This window comes from Colius striatus, chromosome 2 (assembly GCF_028858725.1).
Source record: "Colius striatus isolate bColStr4 chromosome 2, bColStr4.1.hap1, whole genome shotgun sequence".
In the NCBI taxonomy this organism is placed as follows: domain Eukaryota; kingdom Metazoa; phylum Chordata; class Aves; order Coliiformes; family Coliidae; genus Colius; species Colius striatus.
In genome coordinates, this window is record NC_084760.1 from 68,897,645 (window position 1) to 68,918,263 (window position 20,619).

The window sequence follows — 20,619 nt, forward strand, 5'->3', positions numbered from 1 at the left end:
ACCTTTAATAGCATCTCAACCTGGAAGCAGCATTACTGACTTTCTTTACAGCAAAGACATGTGGTTCTCCAGCAGAGAGGCTGTAAATACTCACTAAATGCCCCTGAAAAACAAAAAATGTTCTAGCTTTCTCCATGAACAGGACCACAGAAGCATCACAGGCAGTCACAATAAAACATAAGGGGGAAAAGCATCTCACACATCTAGGTTTCAGCTAAGAAGGAAGTCACTATAAGCATATAAAGGCAACAGGAGCTCAGGCTTTCAAAGCCATGATATTAAAGCATTTCCACTTCTCCCCTTCTCAGCAGGTAAGTGCAGCAAGAAAAGGAAACCTTCCCCAGAAAACTTCTCACAGGTGTTCTCCAGGATCTTTTAATACCTCTCAGACAGATCTCTTCCTACTGCCTTCACCATGCCACTCTGCTGCCCTGCCCTCTGGACTAGGTGAAACTCCGCCTTTTTCAGCAGAAGCACATTGTAGCCACTGAAAATGAAAGCACTAAGACAATTTTTGAAAGTGTCATTTCTCACACAACAGTCAACAGGCATTATTGTTTTGCAGGACCTTAGTGCAAACTCTTCTGTTTTACAGAACATACCAATAACGTGCAATGAAAACCTTACCTATGATCTGAGAGCTGATCTGTGTTTCCTTTAGGAACCTCTGGGTCTTTACATTGCCTTTCATTTTTTTGTGAGAGTTTTTGTTGAATTACTTCACCTTTATCAAACATCAGGTGCAGACGATAACTGATCACTTTTATTACTGTGAAGAACACTGTCACCAAGCTGCAGTACACAAAAACCGTAACTTCATTTGCTGGAAAAGCCTATTGAAAGAAATAAGAAAGATATAACGGTAAGTTTCTTTTTACAAGATGCCACTATTTTTTTAAGTAATTTTCAAATTTTTTATTCCTTATTGTCTGTTATTTATACCTCTGCTGAGTTTTGCAACCACAAGAAGCAGTGAATCTTCACACAGCATACTTGAGTTCTGCTCACAAAGAATGCCTAAGGATTTGTTCAAACTTCAAACAATTTAGTAAGATTTCTTCTTCTTTTGTTTAGCTGTGGATATTATTTATTTCTTAACAAAATCAGTACAATCTCACAAAAGACAAACATTGTAAAACTTCTTCAAACACTCCGTTCCCAGGATAATGCAGTTGCAGCCTTTACTAAGCTATAAACTTATAAAAAATACAGGCAAAATATTAAAACATTAGTTACCTATAAACAGGAAACCCCTTTTGAAAAATTCTGTCACCTTAGCCTGCCTCTCAATTATGATTTCACAGTAAAATGCTGTAGTTTTATCTCCTTTTTCTAACACTTCACAACATGTTCCCAAGTATCCTACTGCTGAAGAATTTTACATAATTAATCAGGACTAGTCAAAACAAACGAATAAAATGCATTTGGAGAGGCAGCCTCTTTGAATTCTTTTTCTAAAGTTCATAATTGTTAATTTGCAGCAGTGTGACCTGTTTGGTGATGCGTGATGAGCACCATATTTCTTAGTCATTAAAATTAATTACAGTTCAACTATAGTCTGTAAAGTTCTTTCACAGACATGACACACTAACAACGATTTTATATGTAAATATTTACTTACAGTAAAGGGCAAATCATAGCAATAGACACTTGTCATTATAATCAAAAGGACAAAGCCAGTCCTTTATAGTCACAGAATACCCTTTGGTATTGTCATGAGGTTGCAGTCTCACAATGAGTTTAATCTCTTCTCAGGTTTCTGGAGTGTTTTTTTGAACAGAGCATTACTATATCTCTGCACACTTTGTAGCAAGAGGGGAAAAGAAAAAAAAAAGATTTGCTAAAAGCCTACTGAAGTTAGTTTTTAAGAATTATCTTTACTTTGAGCCTAAATCTATCATTTTACGTATCAGCATTGAAGGCCAATGAGCATTTGGACGGAAAAAAATCTAATTCTTTTTAGGTTCATAACTAAAGCACACTGACCACACAGGTGAAAGAAATAAGGCACACTTACTTCACCTCTACTACAAGCCACCACATTTATCTTGATGTTGAAATGAATATGCTGAATCATTTCTATGTTATTACAAGCAAACAAGTTGCCATGCAGCTGCTGCTGCTTTTGGCTTAGTGAGACTTCACACCTTGAAGATGTACATGTGAAAATTTTCAGGCAAATCCTTTATTATGACTAATCTGATTTATATACAATCTACTGCACAAAAGTGGAGAAGCTATTTAGCATGTAGGTACCACTAATGATCCCTAATAAAGACATTATTTTCTACAAGTTGAGGCTTAGTCTGTTAAGATTACTTTGTGGTACTATGTATATAAAGAAGACTAAGCATACCCTTCAGTTATTTAGCAAACCCGGGCCAAAAAGAGGATCGGTTTGCGAGGCCATGCTCTCAGGGTATAAAAGATTTGGTGGATGAGGTAGAAGAATTTGTGGTTTATGACTAACATATTTGCAAAACAGAAGTTAAAATTGCTTGGTTTCACAGAGTGTGATAGCCAAGAATCTGTAATGATTTATTTAAAAGAGATATTTACTCACTTTCCAAGAAATATCTTCAACTAAAACACACAGGCCCATCATTAAGTAACAGCTCAGAACTTGCCAAGAGAAATGAAGTGCTCTATAGGCAACGTTCATGTAGCTTAATAAATATTCTATGAATAAGGTCAAGGGGACACAACAAAAATAGACTATCAGTAATGCACTCTGTGGGTGCAGAAAGTATGCTACAAGATAGAATCAAAGGAAGCTCCTAAGTGCGAAAGAGGCCCGGTTCCAGCAGATGCCGAGTGTTGCGTGACCTCACCCCTCCCTCATGTCCAGGCCTCATGAGCCTGCCTGCGGTCTCTCTGACCATACACACAGCCTATATAGTGCTTCTTCCACATACACGCTGTGCATGCTCACAATCCCAAGCCTGATGCTGTACAAGGCAGCCAGTGCATCCTTAATATCTGGGGTCAAGCTAAGTAGTACAAGCTGGCATCTTGCTCCCTGTCTACATGAGGAATTAGGAGAAAGCGTAAGCCAAGAATGGAAAGCCCTTGATTTTCTGAACCAGGCCTCTTGCATAAGGGTACAAGTGTCATACGACTGCAGTTCATGTTCTCAGGTATACATAAGTGAAAGCTATCAAGTCTGCTTGAGCTAAGGAGGAATTAAGTTATAGACCACAGAGGAATTACATGATAGATCCACTTTTGATGCACTAGAATTATAATTAGCCCAGTTTCCTATGGAAACGAGGTTTTATAATCACACCATGTGCCTGGATTCATCATCTCTCTCAATCTCCTCTGCTGAATAACTTTTTAATTCTTTGGCTACTTTGAGAGAATGCACCCCACTAGGACAAGGTCACAGCAGCACATTTCCTGCATTAACAAGAGGAATCCACACAGCTCTCTGACCTTTTGAATGCTTCCCCAGTGACAGAAAAAGCTTCAATTGAGCTGACATCTTATTAGAAGCTAGGAAAAACACATCCACAAATACAAATTCATTAGAAGGCAAGCTTCATGACATCCCACAGGTCTCTGTGGAAGCTGTAGCTCCAGTTTTCTTTGCTCTTGCCCAATTAAAAACTCTACCATAATGTACTACTTGTTTTCCAGTAGCTTCTGTTGTTACCCCCTGCACCAGAACAGCATGGGGTCACAGACAGAAATGAAGGCTGGCATGTTTCAAATGTAGCCTGACTTACCATTGCACATGCAACAGAGTTGACCTACCCATGCAGGGAGGGTCTTTGCTTGGGGTTTCTGCCCACCCAGAGGAACTGCCAAATTCCTCTTCACATGTCCACTAAAGCTATTTCAGTAGCACAACGTCAGAGGTGACTGAAGCATGTACTTCCTAATATAAAGGTGTGTGACCTTTGAACAAAATACCATACTTTATCAATTGTACTGAATTATTGAAGTCAAATAGACCCAGATGTGTTCCACCTGATGCTTAAACACCTGAGCCATCTAAAGCAAGATGATACTGCACCTGAGCCTTGCTGTCTTGGTCTGCTGCAGAACACAAAAAAGGGAACTACTAAACAAATACACAGCCAGCCATTGCCATCAAGCTTGCAGAGGTGTGTGTGGGAGATATCATACTGGAGTCAAAGACAAATATTCTTTTATTAATTTAGCCAAATGAGTAACTCAGAAATGTCCATCACACAGTATAAAACATGAGAAACCAGGCAGCAAGTAAAACTGTACAGGTGTACACTCAATTTTTAGTGCACATTCTACCACACATTAAATATACTAAGTACAGTGTAGCTTATCTCTCTTGTATATATATATCCCTCAGACGTATATGGACCCTTACTTTTACAGAGAGATAAAGTGGGGTAAAGTGTGATCAAATGGGCCTGGAAGCAGCTGACACACTGCAAGTTTTATTACAGTTTACCTCTGAGTAATTTATGTGCCCACACCCTTATACTGCCAGGTTATACTTCTCCTATCACAGCATGATTTGAACATCTAATGCGTAAGAAGTAACCACCCTGTAAATTCAAGGGCTTCCTGTCCAACGAAAAGCAGAAAAAACACTAAGCCATTCTGGGGGCTCACCAAAATGTGGATACATATTCTCTTTAGGCTTGTAAAAGAAGCTATAGTAAACGCATACCCAAAGTTGCATCTCTGCATCACTAGTGTTTCACTGGGCCTGAATTCAGCCCAGTGGCTTTGTATAAAAATTACCACTATTTTCATATACAAAACACCTGGAAACCCTGGACTGTTAGGTAGAATAGATTAATTCTTAAATTCTTGTGAGAGTTGACATGGCAAAGTTAGAAGAGATGGTATTACAATTTTGAAAGATTATGCCCCAAATAATATCCAGTGTACACTTTAACTGTATATTTACTACTACAAAGGATAAATGACACAAGATAGAAACACAGATTTGCGTTTTCCAGAGTAGGGAAGCTAAAAACAGAACCATTAGTACCAAAGTAAGCTATGCTGACAAAGCTAGAGAATGAAATCCTTGATCCACACAGCAGAAATAGCTTGATACTATAAGCTTCCTGGTACTACCGTCAGCACATCTCTACTGAGCCAGTGTGAAAAATCTAAAAACGGATGAATTTTGCCATTTCATTCAAATCAAACTGCTTCAGAAAGACTTTCTGACTTTGACCAAAGGGTAATTAAGACTATCCTAAGCAAAGGAAAATTTTTAAAACTGCTACTCTGCTTTGTTTTGACTTTGCCATTTCAAGCAGCAGCTGTGACTGCTTTAGCTGAATCCAAAACTATTGGTGTCAAGTGTGTAACATAAATGTCACTCCAAACATTGCTGAGTGTGACATTATAGATAGAATTCTCGAAAGAAAACCTTTAGTTAAAAAAACAGGTTCAATTTTCCAAATGGCAAGAATATATATCTTGCACAAAGTTTATAAACCCCGGCCATCTGAAAGCAAGAAAACAAATACTTAAAGACATTATTACTCTCAAGCAGTCAGCATGATAAATGCATTATTCTTATCACGGATAAAGAATTCCCATAGAAATGCATTAGAGCTCAAGAACACAAGTCCTGCATTTAATCAGATGATTCATCAGAAAGCCAGACAGTCTGCAGAAAAAGCAAGTCCATCTGGATAGGCAAAGGTGAAGCCCAAGAGAGTGTTCAGCAGATAAGTCAGGTTTTCTCCCCTTCCCTTCAAATAATTGCTTTTTTCACCTTAGCTCTGACCTACAATCTTTGTATCCAGTGTCCTTTTTTGCAACCCTGCATGCCTTCCTCCATACTTTTAGTTCTGAAGTTTCCCACAAAGAAAATACATGTTTCTTTCAGATACATACTTACATCAACTGGAAAAAAAAAAAAGTTAACCTTTACTTTTTTTTTTTCTTTTTAAATCACACATGCCACTTTGACAGTAAATCCTACAATGTACGACTCTTGCTGGTTTGCAAAGGAAATAGACTCTATCGATCAGAAGAAAGTATACTGTTATTTTGGTTTGTTAATTCCATGAGCCATGCTTACAATAAATTGACCACAATCTATGTCAAAAAATATAGTACACCAATTTATTTTTAAAAACACAAGATTTGCTTTTCACTGGGATTACAGAAGGACTCATGAATGCTCTTTGCTTGTGAAAATCAGGCCGACATCTGACCGTGTAGACTGAAGAAACCTATTTTCAAATGTTACTCAAAAAAAAAAACCAAACCACAACCACCTAAAAATTCTACAGAGCTTAGTTGAGTCACTGTGAGAATCAAAGCGATAGAGGCTGTTTCCAATGGGAACAATATTAAGCAACAACCACTGAAGAACACACTGATGTGATGAGCTAGTAAACTATACTTCTAAGCTTCTCTCACACAGTAGGAAAACTGACAACCGTACAGAAAAAGTTCCAGGTTTTCATGAAAAATTATTTTAAAGTCTGGCAAACAGGCTCTAGTTATAAAAATTATTTGTGACGTTTAAATTTCGGCACAAAAGGATCTGCATGTCACGAAAAGCCATGTGACTCACAAGTGACATTCAGCAAGGCATGTTAATTACGCGGTATTTGTATTTTTCCATTTATTAACCTTTCTCAGCGGGTAAGGCTGCAGCAGAGTCAGAAAAAATAAATAATTAAAGTCTCTAAAAGAGATGTTTTGAACCAATGTCCCCACGGTCACTCAGCATTTGCAGGGGCCAGCGGTGCACTCCGGCCCAAGCAACCCTACTCTAACTGCTTGGGCAGGGCTAAGAGGTCCGGCCCCTGACTCACGCGTCCATCGTGCTCACCCCGTTAACCTTTAGACACAAAATCCTCACGTAAAGCCCAACACGCCCATTTCTATGTACCACCACCCAGCAGAGGTTAGTTTATTGCCCGTTGCGCTCACTCCCTTGCCCTTGCAGCTGCCTCCAGGCTGCGGTCCACCGCTGTCCCCGCCGCCCCCTCCGCGCCCCGGGCCGGGTCTCACCAGGTGCAGGGCCATGGGCAGCGTCAGCAGGAAGAGCCACAGATAGAGGTGGCAGCTGTTGGTGAAGGCGCCCTGCTCCGGGTCATGGTACCAGCCTCCGGTCAGCGCCGCCCACACGCCTTGCCCCACCAGCCGCGCTGCCGGCGACACCATGGCCGTCCCCCGCCGCCGCCACCGCCGCCCCTCAGCCCGCCGCCGCCGCCATGCCGGCCGCCCGCGGATTCTCCCATGGTGCCCCGCGACGCCGAGCATCCCGCCCGCCCCACCTCGAGAGCCGCTGCCGCCGCCGCCGCCGCCTGGAGGGCGCCCTCCCCCTGCGCACAGCGCCTGGCTCGTCCCCGGTGCGATGCGCTGCGGTGCGGGGCCGGGGGCGCGCTCGGCAGCGGGCGGAGGCCGCGGGGCGGAGAGGGGCCGGGCCGGGCCGAGCCGAGCCCCGGTTCAGTTGGGACGCGGAGGTGTCCGTCACCGCGGCGTCCCGGCGTGGTTAACAGGTGCAAAAAACGCGCGGCACAGGGACAGTGCCGTCGTCAGCCCACTGGGCTGCTCCCCGCATCCGGCACACCCCCAGCCACCGCCTTCTTTTCATTGCCGGTGATTCGTTTTTCCTGGCACATTACAACTTTCTCAGCTTTGAGCTCTGGCAAGCTTCAAGTGTGGACCTTTTCACGGTTTTTTTGAGCTATATTTTAAGCGGGTAGATGGGAAAATTCTGTAAAAAAAACCACTGTAATATTTGGTTTCTTTCAAAAACGAGTTTAGGGTAAAACAGCCTGCGTGGTGCTACAGAATTCATGGCAGCTGACTTTAAATAAGCAGTGAAGAGGGGCAAGGGAGGTGCAGATGTGCAAAGCAGGTGGGAGTGGAGCTGAAATGGTGGGTGGAGCTGAGTAGAAATATTGAGCATAGGAGCCCTAAGTCATTGGGGGATGGGGCATGTCCCCGTGGGACACCCCCGAAAGAAGGGGCATGGGGCTAGGCCTCATCACACACAGCACTCCCTGCCTCACACCTTCTGCCATCAGAAAATAGCTGTGAAATTCAATTGCATGTCTCTCGTGAGCCCCTTCTAGGGACTTTTCCATATAGAATCACAAAAACATAGAATGGTAGGGGTTGGAAGGGACCTTTTAGAGACCATCTAGTCCACCCCCCCCTGCAGAAGCAGGTCTACCTAGATCAGGTCACATAGGAACACATCCAGGTGGGTCTTGAAGACCTCCAGAGGAGACTCCACACTCTCCCTAGGCAGCCTGTGCCAGGGCTCCCTCACCTGAACAGTATTTTTTTTCTTATGTGTAAATGGAACTTTTTGTGTTCCAGCTTCATCCCATTACCCCTTGTCCTGTTGCTAGCTACAATAGAAAAAAGGGATGCCCCAACCTCCTGACACCCACCATTTAGATATTTGTAAATGTTAATCAGATCCTATTAATGAGATTCTATGATTCTCTGTGTAGGCCTTTATTGAAGTCAGGTTTGTGAAGGACATGTATGAAATGGAAGCAGCCAAGAAGGCTGCACATGACTACACCACATTTACTCTACTTTCATCATTCCTTATTGTGGATATGACTTCCTGTGTTTAGTTTCGGTGTGCTTTGTATGGGTTTTTCAGAGACAAATGTTATTAAACAACCATATTTGTGAGCCAACTCATCACATTTCAGCTTGCAATGTGGCCATGCTGGATGCTTGTGTTAGCTCGATGGGAAGGATGCTAAAGCAGCATGAAGAAGCGTTTAGGAGCAGGGAAGGCAGCAGTGCCTCGTGTGCTACTCAGTTATACCTGTCTTACCTAAATCTCTCCGGTTTTGTTTTACCCTTATCAGCTTCATTTCAAAGATGGCAAAGTTTCTTAACACAAATTGAATCAAGTGCCTTAGCCAGCTATGAATACTATGTTTGATGTGTGATAATTAGAAATGTTAAATTTTCAGAACTCACTGAAGTTGTTTTCCACTTGCATACTGGCAAGTAACGTCATTTAAATGCACAGCTTCAAAAAAGAAAGAAAGTAAACAAAGATAGAAATGAAAAGCTTCTTCAAAATGTCCTCTCTACTGTTGTTTGAGACCTCTGTCTCGTGCAGGATATTATTTGGAAAATCTGGGTGGTGAAGCCTTCATTGGAGTTGATCTAAGATTGGGTCTTGTCAGGGTGAACTGTCTGCCCATCACTCAGATCTTCCAACTCTTCCCCATCTTTGGATAATGTTGTCACCAAAGATTTTTGGGTACAGTGGCAATTACAGGAGTCAAATGTCCCCGTAACTTCCAGATGAGGATATGTGTTCTAGCCACCACACAGAGCTACACCTACAGCTGCAGGAATGCCAAAAGTGAAAAACACTCCCACTTTTCTCTGGAGAGAGGCCACTGTGGAACTGCGAGGAAGGATTTGCCTGCTTCCTGCCACCCTTCCCGGTGGGAACTCCACTAGATGGTGCCGCTGGAGAGGCCACGAGTGTAGCAATTGCTTAAGTGGCTAAGAGAGCAAATTTTGGAATAATATCTCAAAATAAGTATTTAAACTTCTCGCTGTACTGCAACTGATACCCTGTCTGACCCAAAACATTCCACACTTAATTAGTTCCTCCAGATTCTTCTAGATAACAGATAAAGTTCAAGGTGGAATTTGTGTGGCAGAATGCTTGTATTACAACATACTTTATGGCTTTTATAATAAGGCAAATATGCAGATAGCAAAAAGGCTTGTAATTATCTCTCTGAATAGCTGCAAGGCAATCCCTTATATTAAAGGAAATGGGAAAAGACCGGACAGACATGCTGGTTCTGCATTCTTTCTTTTAGGTTAACATGATTCAGTAGGTAATTTTCTGCTTAATTTTATTTTTATCCTGTGTGTACAACTATAAACACAGTTTACTGTGGGACAAACAAGAATTTATCATTTTTTGGATACCAAAATTTTAGGTTTTCTGAATTACAGTCTTTATGTCGGAACCTTAGTCCTCTGATATCCAGCTGCAAGTTTTGTGTTTAGGGACCTGCAGTGCTCTAGGGCTAAGGGGTTTTGCGCGAGAAGTCATCACGTCAGCTTATTGTGCCTGCCAGTGCGGTCTGACACCTTCCCCGAGCATTTTCTATCCACCCCGGGGCCTCTCCCGGCAGCAGCCGTGTCGAGAACCACAGGTACCGCAACAGAAAGTAATCAACTCCGAGGATGAAAACGCGTCTCCTTCGGCTTCGAGCCACGCTTCCCACAGCGCTGGCCAGAGTACATCCCCAGCCCACGCACTTCCAAAGGAACCACGGCTGGAGCTTAGAAAGGGATACTTCTTTTTTCCACCTAAAACCAGGGAAATCTTTATCCAGAAATAGCATACACACAGCATTGGCTATTTCCTGGCAACGTAAGGAAAGGATAGTGTGATCGCGCCCCGGAGAGTCGGGAGCCTCTCAGTCCGTGTGGGGACCGCAGGAGATAGCCGAAAAGCGGCGGGGGCGGCTAAAAGAGGAAACACGAACTGAGGCAGCTCGCTTTCTTCAGAAACTGCTTTAGGGTTATTCTGGTAAAGTCCCGAGATCGCACAAACCTTCGACCTGCTCCGCCACCCCCGACGGACAAAACGGGGCAGGGGGGGCAGGCGCCTGAGGGCAGCCTGTACCGAAACGTCGCTGACACCTCACTGAGCGCCGCGGCCTTCCCCTGGCACACTCCCCGACTACATACAGGGCTAGACAGGGTCATCTGTGCCCACGCCGACAGCCGGCGGCGGGGCGCGGTAGGCCCGGCGGTGCCGTTACGCCGCCCCGTCCCCTGTTCGGGCGCGACTGCTGCGAGCGCCTGAGCCGCGCGGCGACCGGAGCCCGCCAGTCTGCGGGCGTGGGAAGGCGGGCGGGCGCGCGCGGCCAACTACCTGACTTACACGCCCGCCCGCCAGCCCACTCCCCGCCCCCACGGCCCCGCCAGCGCTCGGCCCCGCGTGACGGCTGGCGGCCAATCCCCGGGGCAGGGCTCGGAGGCGGGAGGATGGTCGCGAGGCTCCGCCACTCCCCTCCCCGCCTTCCTCGCGCGCGCTTGCGCCCTACCTGCCGGAGGCTGGCGGCAGCGGCGGCGACCGGGTGCGCCGGGGTCCGCCCCTTCCCCGGGCCCCTCCCCTCCCCCTCCCGCGGCTCCCGCTCGGCGGCGGCGGCAGGTGAGGATGCGGCCGGTCGGGCGCCCCCGCGTCGGCTGCGCTGGCGGCCGCCGGGGCTGAAGTCACTGCCATGGCTCTGCCGGGCGCCGGGGCGGCGGCGGCGGCGGCCGCTGGTGGGGGTCCGTGCCCGCTGTGGACGGCGCTGTACGACTACGAGGCGAGTGGCGAGGACGAGCTGAGTCTGCGGCGGGGGGACGTGGTGGAGGTGCTGTCGCAGGACGCGGCCGTGTCTGGCGACGACGGCTGGTGGGCGGGGAAGATCCACCACCGTCTCGGCATCTTCCCCGCCAACTATGTGACCCGCCAGCCCCGCAGTGGGGCGGCGGCGGCAGGAGGCAGCGGCGGCGGGCGGAGAGACCCCGCGGGGAGCCTGACGGAGATCGACTTCCAGCACCTGGAGCTGCAGGAGATCATCGGCGTGGGGGGCTTCGGGAAGGTGTACCGGGCCACCTGGCGTGGCCGCGAGGTGGCCGTGAAGGCGGCGCGGCAGGACCCCGACGAGGACATCACGGCCACAGCGGAGAGCGTGCGGCAGGAGGCCAAACTCTTCTCCATGCTGAGGCACCCCAACATCATCGCCCTGCACGGGGTCTGCCTGCGGGAGCCCAATCTCTGCCTCGTCATGGAGTTCGCCCGCGGCGGCTCCCTCAACAGGGCCCTGGCTGCCGCCCCCGGGGCCGGGGCCGCCCGCGGGGGCCGCCGCATCCCCCCGCACATCTTGGTGAACTGGGCGGTGCAGATCGCCCGCGGCATGCTCTACCTGCACGACCAGGCCATCGTCCCCATCCTGCACCGAGACCTCAAGTCGAGCAACAGTGAGTCCCGGCCGGGGCGGAGGGGGTTGGGGGTGAGGAGGAGCTTTCCGAGAGTGGAGGCGACACCGAGGGGATCAGTTCGTCCCTCTGTTGCGGCCGTCCAAGGGGCTGCCCGGCGAAGAGCTGTTTGTGCCCCGCCGTGGCCCGGCGCGGTGCGCTGGCAGTTGCTGTTGGGCCGGCCCGCCGCGGGACGACTTGGGCAGGAAACGAGCAGCCGGGCACGATCCGGGACTCCTGTTTCACCGGGAGACGAGTGTCGCAATTAGAGCGGCTTGGGCACCTTCTGGTAGCAGCTTGGGCTGGCAGTAGGGTGGTTGCTGCGGCTGTGAGCTGGTTACAGACTCGTGGGAAGGTCGAGAGAAGAGGGTTTACCGGCGACGCTGGCAGAGCAAAGTCCTGTTCTCGGACGGCAGCTCTCTTAAAAGCGAAGCGGGATAAAATCGGGATAAAAAGCGGCTCAACCGCAGTCTCAAATGCACAAGACTTCCTTTACTCTTATGCCTTGTGTAGTCCTAGGTTTTAAAAGTTTCAGTAAACCAAGTGGCTTGTAAGAGAAAGACAACTTCTTTTTCACTGATGAACAATCGTGTTTCAGGTTTTCTTTGCATGCATTTAGCATTGCTAAAATTCATCCACATAGAAACACTGAGACAGAGAAGACAGTAGCTTAAAATCAGTAGAAACTCGTGCAGTTGCCAGATTCGCTTTCAGCCATTGTGCATGGACAAAAGCACCTGAAAGAGTGAGGGAGTTGCTAAATTCGTGCTTAAAGGATTTTAGGTCCATCTGTCAATACAAGAGCATCTAAGCTGTTGTCATTTGTGGTGCTGGAAGACTGGTTTAGTAGAATAGAGGTGTTTGTGACGTGCCGTTATAGTTGTGTTTTGAATTGATGACCTGAAAGTGAAAATCTATGTGCTTCCATGAACATTTTAAGACATATTGGACTCTTCTTCCTATTTATTCTGAATGTGCCAAATGTGCAGCAATATATTGCTCTCTTTTTCCAGTTAGGAGCCCTGAAGTATTACAGCAGAAATAAAAAAAGCTTCATTCAAGTTTGAAGCACTTTGTTTAAAAGGCCTTTGCAGCATGTCTTGAAGGTCATCATGCATGGGTTGTTAAGACAAGGCTCAGTCATGGGACCGTTTCTGAGAATACTTTCACTATTTGCTTGATAAAGAAAGGGCCTAGCTCAGCTACATTTTTGGGTCTGTTTGAAGCACTGGATTATCAGCTCTTGGAAGGCATCCTTAAAGGTCATGGCCAACACCTTAATTGCAAACAAGTTATTTGTTGGCAGCTTGTATTTAGTATATTTCCTTAGACAAAGTGAGCTGCTGCACCTTAGCCTCCCAAGGTGACTATGGCAAAGGCTGTATCTGAAATAAATTCATAACCCTCTTGTTTAGCGTAGCACCTAGTAACCAGTAACCAAGTTGGTTAGTGATGTGAACTGATTACTGTTATCATCTCTGTGTATGTGGGTAATGGCAGAGCATTTTAGAAAGGTGCTTTTGATTGTAACCTCAGCATATGTGCCTCCTCAGCTTTCATTACAAACTCCCTCCCGTTGCATGTAATTTGCATTACAAACTCCCGTTAGCTTAGTTTTCTCACCCATATTTCTTAATCTTAGTGAAGTTTGAAGGTAATATTGAATATGCTAAACACAATTACATCTCTTGATCATCCAATTAAATGGTAAAATCGGAAGACAATAGTGTGTTAGTGGTACAATATGCTATAGTAACTATGCTCAACAACATGGGTGTAAAATGACTGCAGGTCACAACAGTATCCCCTGTTCTGTTAACTCCACTGTTCATTGAAGAATTCACTTCATTCTTTTACTATAGTATTTTCCAGTTTTACACAGTGGGAGTGGAAAGCTGCCAGAGTGGACTGATCAATGTACTCGATTTGGATAGTAACAGTTCAGCAGTGGCTATAACTGCAGACGACGATCTGGCAGTGCCCATTCCACAACTACTCATCACTGCTTTCCATGGATGAAAAATGGTGGTGGTGGTGGTTCAGTGCTCTTTGTTAAACAGTTCTAGGTAGTATATGAATGTCAGTTTTGTGACAGCTTGGTTATTTTTGTTAAGAAGGATTGTTTTTCTGCTTGGAAGTTTCCGCCAGGGGAGGTTTAGATTGAATGTTAGGAAAACTTCTTCACTGAAGGGGTGGTTAAATACTGGAACAGGCTGCCCAGGGAGGTGGTGGAGTCCCCATCCCTGGATATATGTAAAAGATGCAGAGATGAGGTGCCGAAGGACATGATTTAAGTGGTGGGCTTGGCAGTGTGAGATTAGTGGTTGGATTTGATAGTCTTAAAGGTCTTTTCCAACCAAAATGATGCTATGATTTTATTAAATTAGAAAAATGATTGCCCTTAACATGGCATGGTAAGGAATGCTCCCCAAACTATTTCCCTAGCAAATAGACAGGAACTAATTTTTACAGACAGGAAAGGGAGCCCTTTGCACCGGTGTACTGGTGCAATATCCAGAAAGGATATATGTCTCAGCTTATGGTTGGCAGGCAGTAGGCAAAACAAGCATCTGAAAGGCAAGTGTGTTACTTCTCTCCAAGCAGATTTATGGAGTTGGGATCTATAAGACAGCATGTCTAGTGTGGTTTTGCTGGTACCAAATTGACATGACTGGAATGGAGCTGCCATGAATTGAAGAGCTGTGAGAGTAGCGGGGTTTTATTAACAGGAATGAGTATGACCATCTAGGTTTGTATGGACGGGTTTCCTTGGTCTCTTTTAGGCAAGTGGGAAAATGTTTTTGTTTCTGCCAAAGCAAGAAAAGATAAATAAATAGATAGGCAAATGTTTTCTGTATTGGGAAGGCAGACTAATGGACTTGTTTGTGAGAGCTGAATGAGGAAGTAAGGGATAACTCTTGGTAGCAGAGTTTCTTAAATTCTGGAGTCCATGTAAAAAAAAATTAGTATTTCAAGGCTATTTGTAAGTAGACAAAATAAAGGTATAAATAACACTATTAGCTTTATGTTTGTGTGATAAAGTGAAACACAATAACCGTGGCCTCTAAGGTCTATTTTCAAATTGTGGGTGGTTTAATAAACCTTGTACAGGCGACATGGTATGAGCAGTTACTCTGAAGGAGAACGTGAGCTATTTTAAGAATAATTTCCTCATAAGTAGTTATTACGCTCTTAGATATATTTTATAGATTAAGGAGATTAAAATTAAGGATTAAGAGGTGAACTTTACCTATCTAAAAATTTAAAAGAAAAAAAATGGAAAGAAAATGTCAAGTTTTTCAAACCATCATGGGTAGTCAAGGAATTCTGAATTAAATGATACTTTGACTGAAAAGCAATAATGTTAAAAACTGTGAAAATACTTGAATGTTCTTAACTGTATCTCCTGGGTACAAACTTAGTCTTGATTAAGCAAGCCAACGGATTCTGAAAAAAGTTAACTTCTGCTGAAAATAAAAAAACAGGAATTCATCTACAAGACTGGACACTAAAAACGTGTGCCTTTCTAGCACAACTCCACTGCTTTGCTGACTCTTTGAAAGGACAACTCTTTTTTTTCTTCTCTGGGAGAATCAAATTGCTTTCTTCTGGGCAAGAATACCCCATTAGTTATGAGACCTGTGGTTAAGGGCTTGGTGCAGGCTTTCATGATTCTTTTGTAGTGTTCTGAAGAAAGCTAGTAATTTGTCCAGATAGAGTATGCAGGGTTTTTACTTTCTGAAGTCTGGTGTAGAGAAAGCAGAGGTTTGTTTTTCTCTGATTGGTTTCAGACTGCACAGTACTTCTGCCTTTTAAATATAATCACTTTAGTGCAGCAGCTTTGAGTACTAGTAGAAAATGTTACAAAAAGTTCAGAATATCTTGCTTATGGCATAGATACATCCATGAATACAAAGTAAATCACAAAGTTGATTTTGTGCAGATTAGGTGTGCTCACACAGTATTGATAAAGTAGTCTGTTATCTTTTGTTGTAGATGGATATGCTTGTAGGGTTCAGTTTGCTATGGCTTTCACCAGCTCCTCTGATGTCCTAGGATCCTTTGCAGCTCTCTGAAGTGTGTGGAGTTTCTATTACTTTTTGAAATCATCAAGGACAGCTTGAGTTTTAAGGATTGTTGAATGAGGCTGTGGATGTGACAAGGCTAATGAGAGCAATACTTGAAATCAGAAGGAAAAAAAAACCTACAAAAGAACAGTGAAACTGCAATTAGACAATCCACTTTACTGTGACATTTTTCAACTAGTCTTATGCAAAAGTCAGAAAAAAGAAATCATTTGGCTTTAAAACCTCAAAAGGAAATGTGATGTGGTTTGACTGAACTGTTGCATCAGTTGCTTTTGAAGGAGGGTCTCCTGGAGCTTGAGAAAAGCAAGAACAAATTATATTCCAGTTCTTTGCTCTTGCAGGTTATTTAGAGCAGAATTACTGAAGTTATGCTGTTAAACACCTTTGCAATAAGTCAGATAGGTTTTCAAGATCTTATAAAAACTATTTCTCTTTAACTTTTCCACCTAGCAACTTTAGGCTACCTCTTCATTGAGAGGAAAAGAAAGGTTTAGCTCTAGTTTCTGTCTGCCATCTCCTAAACTGACTTTATTTATTCTGTAATCACTGGGATGCATAGTTTGTCTCTTACCTATGTTTTGAAGAGGGAAGGGTTGCTCTCGCGTCACCAGTAGAGCTGTAAGGGTTGCTCAGATGTTACCAAGTGCTTGAAAATTCAATGTCTTCTAACATACAGTTATTAAAAAAACTAAATATTAAATTATATTGTAATTGTCCTTGATAATTTTGAGGGAAAAGACTGATTTGATATTCCACCTAACTTTCTTTCTCTAGATGTAAAGTTCTAAAAAGTCCACTAAGGGCAGTTTCAGTCTAGCATTGTGACAGCTACTGCTCACCTGCTATATTGTAACAAAACTAAAAAGCTTGTTTTTATACTGATGTGTATTCAACATCTCACTTTTCTGCTCATGGAACTTCAGCTCTCCTCCTCCCTTCCACATCCCCGGCATGCCTGCTGGTATAAGCCTGTCTGTCACAAGGTGCACATCCAGTACTGGATGCCTCCTGCCACCTATAGCAGGCTGAATATGCTGTAATTGATTTGTAACTGCTTGTATTGCCTGACTAGCTGCTAAGTTTCTGCTGGCTGGCCTCTCTGAGGTCTGGAAGGGGAATGAACACTTTTTTTTCTGGGAGAACTAACTGCAGTTTCTCTGCTATAATGCAACCTACATTCATGAAACCCATGTCTCTGAGAATGTGCTATTGTTTTGACTCATGCCAGACAGATAAAATAGCAGGGACAGAAGTTATTTAGCAGTTTAAAACTCTTATACTGTAATTTTCCGTGCTGTGTTCATATGGGAAGTTATGGTACTTAAATGCTTTGCACTGCTCTTGATTACTTAAATTGCATAAAGCTAGAAACTTTTCCAGGTACACCAGCTTCCTATCCCATCTCTATAAGTAGCAGTAGCCCTGGATTGTGCTTTCCTGTAAAGATGCTGCATAAGAGCTGGTTGTACATCCTGAAGCATCAGGAACGAGCTCTAGTTTTAATAGCCTTGTCCACTTAGTACTCTTTACAAAAACAAACACCAAAAACCTAAATCCAGCCACTCTCATGCAAACTGTTGTAGGCTTGCAGAACTTGTATGTGTCTCCTAAATTTGGTACTGTGTGAAGTTTTTCTATATCTCAAGACTGGCCATTGATAAGTGGGGAAAAAAAATTCTCAATAATTTAGAATACATTCTCTTTAACAATAGTCAAGTATATTTATGTTTAGTCTTTAATGCTGAAAAGAAGTCTTTTAGGCTGAAACGCTAGCTAAATCAAATATAATTAGATTAAAACCTATGAACTTGTAGTACTCCTATTTATAACTCATTTTTAATACAGACTTTCATTTTAATGTTTCCTTGTGTTAACCTGACAGCTGTAAAGCTGTTCCTTATTTGGTGTTGAGACTCTTTGCATCTCTCACAGGTAGGATTACTAATTCAAGAATAATGTTACTTTGATCTTTTCCTGGATCCTACCTGGTTCTGTCTTTGTTCTCTCATTGTGATACACAAACTGATCTAGTTTGCAGCTACTGGAAGGTTGGATTTTTTTCCCATTTTTTCCCGCTCTGTGTTGATACTCTTTCCTAGCAGGTCTCTACAAGAAACAAGATTTCTAGTGATCTCTTCATGCCCAACATGGGAAGTCACATTAAAGTCTGTATGTCACATTTGCTGACTGTCTTTTCTGAAAGTATTCTGTTTTGGGATAGCATTATAAATTGAATTGTAGGTCTTTGAATTAGAGTATTTGCAATATTTGATATTAAAGAAAGCTTTGAACATTACTTGGCTCAGTTTTTGTCTTTTTAAAGCTGGTCCACTAAGCATGTGGTCGCATACTTACTTGCCTCTGAAAATTGCACTGAATGAGCAACCCATTTCCACAGAAGTCAATGGAAAAACAGGCAGCTAAACGCTTCCCATTAGCTGTTAAAATACTTACACATTCGCCTGAACAGTAAGAAATAAGTTTAAATGCTGACCATACCAGTTGTGAAACAGGGTATTGTATGTAAAGAAACAGAATGCCAAATGGGGTTGGGATTTGAGCATTGGCAGTATTACCTTAGAATTAGAAAAATTTGAGTTATTTCTGTGTTTTCAATTGGAGATTTTTTTTCCCCCCCCTCCTATTGAGAGTGGAAGAACAGTGCATGCCTTTGGAACCTCTTACCAAATATTAAAAGCTCCATTAAAGTTGTGTTCTGCAGCCTCAAAAGAATAAAGTAACACATCAGTGAACTGTATTTGGATGTTGAATACTGTTTTGTGGTTTCTTTGACCTTAGAAGAGAATGGCTTTTTGTTTGCAATCTGTAGGTTTTCTTATCACTGAGTATAAACTTTCTTCTAAACACGCTTCAATGTTTCAAGTTGTGAAGCATGATGGCCTTGTATAATGAACATTTGTAAGGAGTATTTGCAGCATGGGTGATTTCTGCCCTTGAATTTTATTTCTGATGATTTCTTAATTTAAAACATAGAAAATTGTATCAGTGACCTTCAGTAAAAATCCTTCTAAAAAGTGTAACACTTTATTTTTGAGCTTTGGGTTTGGCTGGTTGTTTGTGGCTTTTTTTGTTAAAGGCAAAATTATGGCATCAAATTGAACAAAAAATAGATTTTATATACATAGAAATAGATTAAATATATTAAATACCAAATGACTTGTATGTCTATAGTAGCAGCACCAAAATAATAACTGGTATCCTAAATGTACGTTCCTGGATTGACCGTTTAAAAATAATCTCACTATTTTTAATTTGCTTGATCATGTTACTGAGGGTATACCTCAGATGAATAACTGAAAATAAGTTGGATGTTTAAGTTTTGACCCACTTACCGCATCTTAAAGATATGGGTTATATATGGTAACATGGAGAAGTTATGCATCCGTATAATGTCACCACAGAAGTATTCTTCCTTCTTGGAGCTTTCTGCCAAGTTTAATCATTTTTTTGTGGAGGGTCATAGCTCCAGTTAAATCAGTCCTAGGCATGCCAGTGTTGGCTATATAATCGTGCTTTGTTCTTTTCATGGTGTTGCTCTGTGTTTTGGCAGGTGTGCTATTAACTTGAAGCTGATAAGCAGGCCCTCCCTCTTGAAAATGCAGGAGTAACTGCTTCATTGCTGTAGTTCACAATGGGACAAAGTAACCCTTGGAAGTGGTTAATTTTTAGTTCTAAATATTTGTGCAGTTCTGTGATTTTTCTCTTCCATTAGGATTAGTTGCCACTGTTCCTTCTGAAAAATGATTTCATTTCTTTCCTCATGTGCCATGTAAAAAGGAAAAAAATGTATTTTCTAACTCATTACTGAACTGTAATGCTAAATATTGAATCAAAATAGCAGGTTTTCTCTCCCATTTTCTCCTCCCAAGAGAATGAAAGCACTGCCAAATTTGCAGAGTTCTCATTTCAGAATAAGTGTTTTGCCTTTGCTATTAAAGAAGATGAGAGTTCTTGGAAACACATAGTCCTGAGGCACTGTTCCTCAGCTACTGAAGAAACTGTAAGGATTGAACGCAGGACTCCTAATCCAAAGAATGTATTTTCTTTTTTTGTTGTTGATTTTTTTCTCAAGTTTTGTATTTTTTAAAACCGAGGAGTGGGCTAAAAAATGGGTTTTTGGTTTGGGTTTTCTTCTACTTTGATTTTAAACTAGTTGTTTGGCAAAAATTCTTTTAAAGCAATATAACTCTTTCAAATATTCTATATGAGAGGAACTGTCCATCTAAGTCAGAATCCTTTATGAATGTAACCCATTAAACTTTATCATAGAAGTTATATTAATGGAATTTCAAGTTAACTGATGGGAGTCTAATGGAACTCAATGACTAAAGGTTTCTAAGCATCTACAACTAGAGTTTGTTTGAATTCACAGCAGGAGGTGTCTTCAAAGTGGTAGAGAAATTTTTTTTTTCTTCAGTTTATTCAACTGGTTCTGTTCAATAGTGATTTTGATCAAAGGTGATTTTATAATGGAAAAAAGTAGCAGAGCTGGATTCTATCTTTATGTCTCTGACTAAAACTATATGTAAAGGGGTTATGTCTATTAATTGTGAAACGTTGC

At 43.0% G+C, this 20,619-nt stretch overlaps 2 protein-coding genes across 3 annotated transcripts in view; one reads left to right on the top strand and one right to left on the bottom strand.

Annotated features, from left to right (window-relative positions):
* The window catches only part of PCNX2 (pecanex 2), a 160,192-nt gene extending 153,061 nt beyond the window's left edge, over window positions 1-7,131 (bottom strand). Inside the window, exons 1-2 of the mRNA XM_061990089.1 lie at window positions 6,979-7,131; window positions 628-833 (exon numbers count right to left, since the gene is read on the bottom strand). Coding sequence (XP_061846073.1) covers window positions 628-833; window positions 6,979-7,131 — 359 coding nt within the window. The remainder of the gene's footprint in view (window positions 1-627; window positions 834-6,978) is intronic.
* A 4,031-nt stretch (window positions 7,132-11,162) lies between these two features.
* MAP3K21 (mitogen-activated protein kinase kinase kinase 21) overlaps window positions 11,163-20,619 on the top strand; it is a 45,659-nt gene continuing 36,202 nt past the window's right edge. For both annotated transcript variants that reach the window (XM_061991000.1, XM_061991001.1), the window contains exon 1: window positions 11,163-11,952. In XM_061991000.1, the coding sequence (XP_061846984.1) occupies window positions 11,208-11,952 (745 nt within the window). In that variant the 5' untranslated portion in view covers window positions 11,163-11,207. The remainder of the gene's footprint in view (window positions 11,953-20,619) is intronic.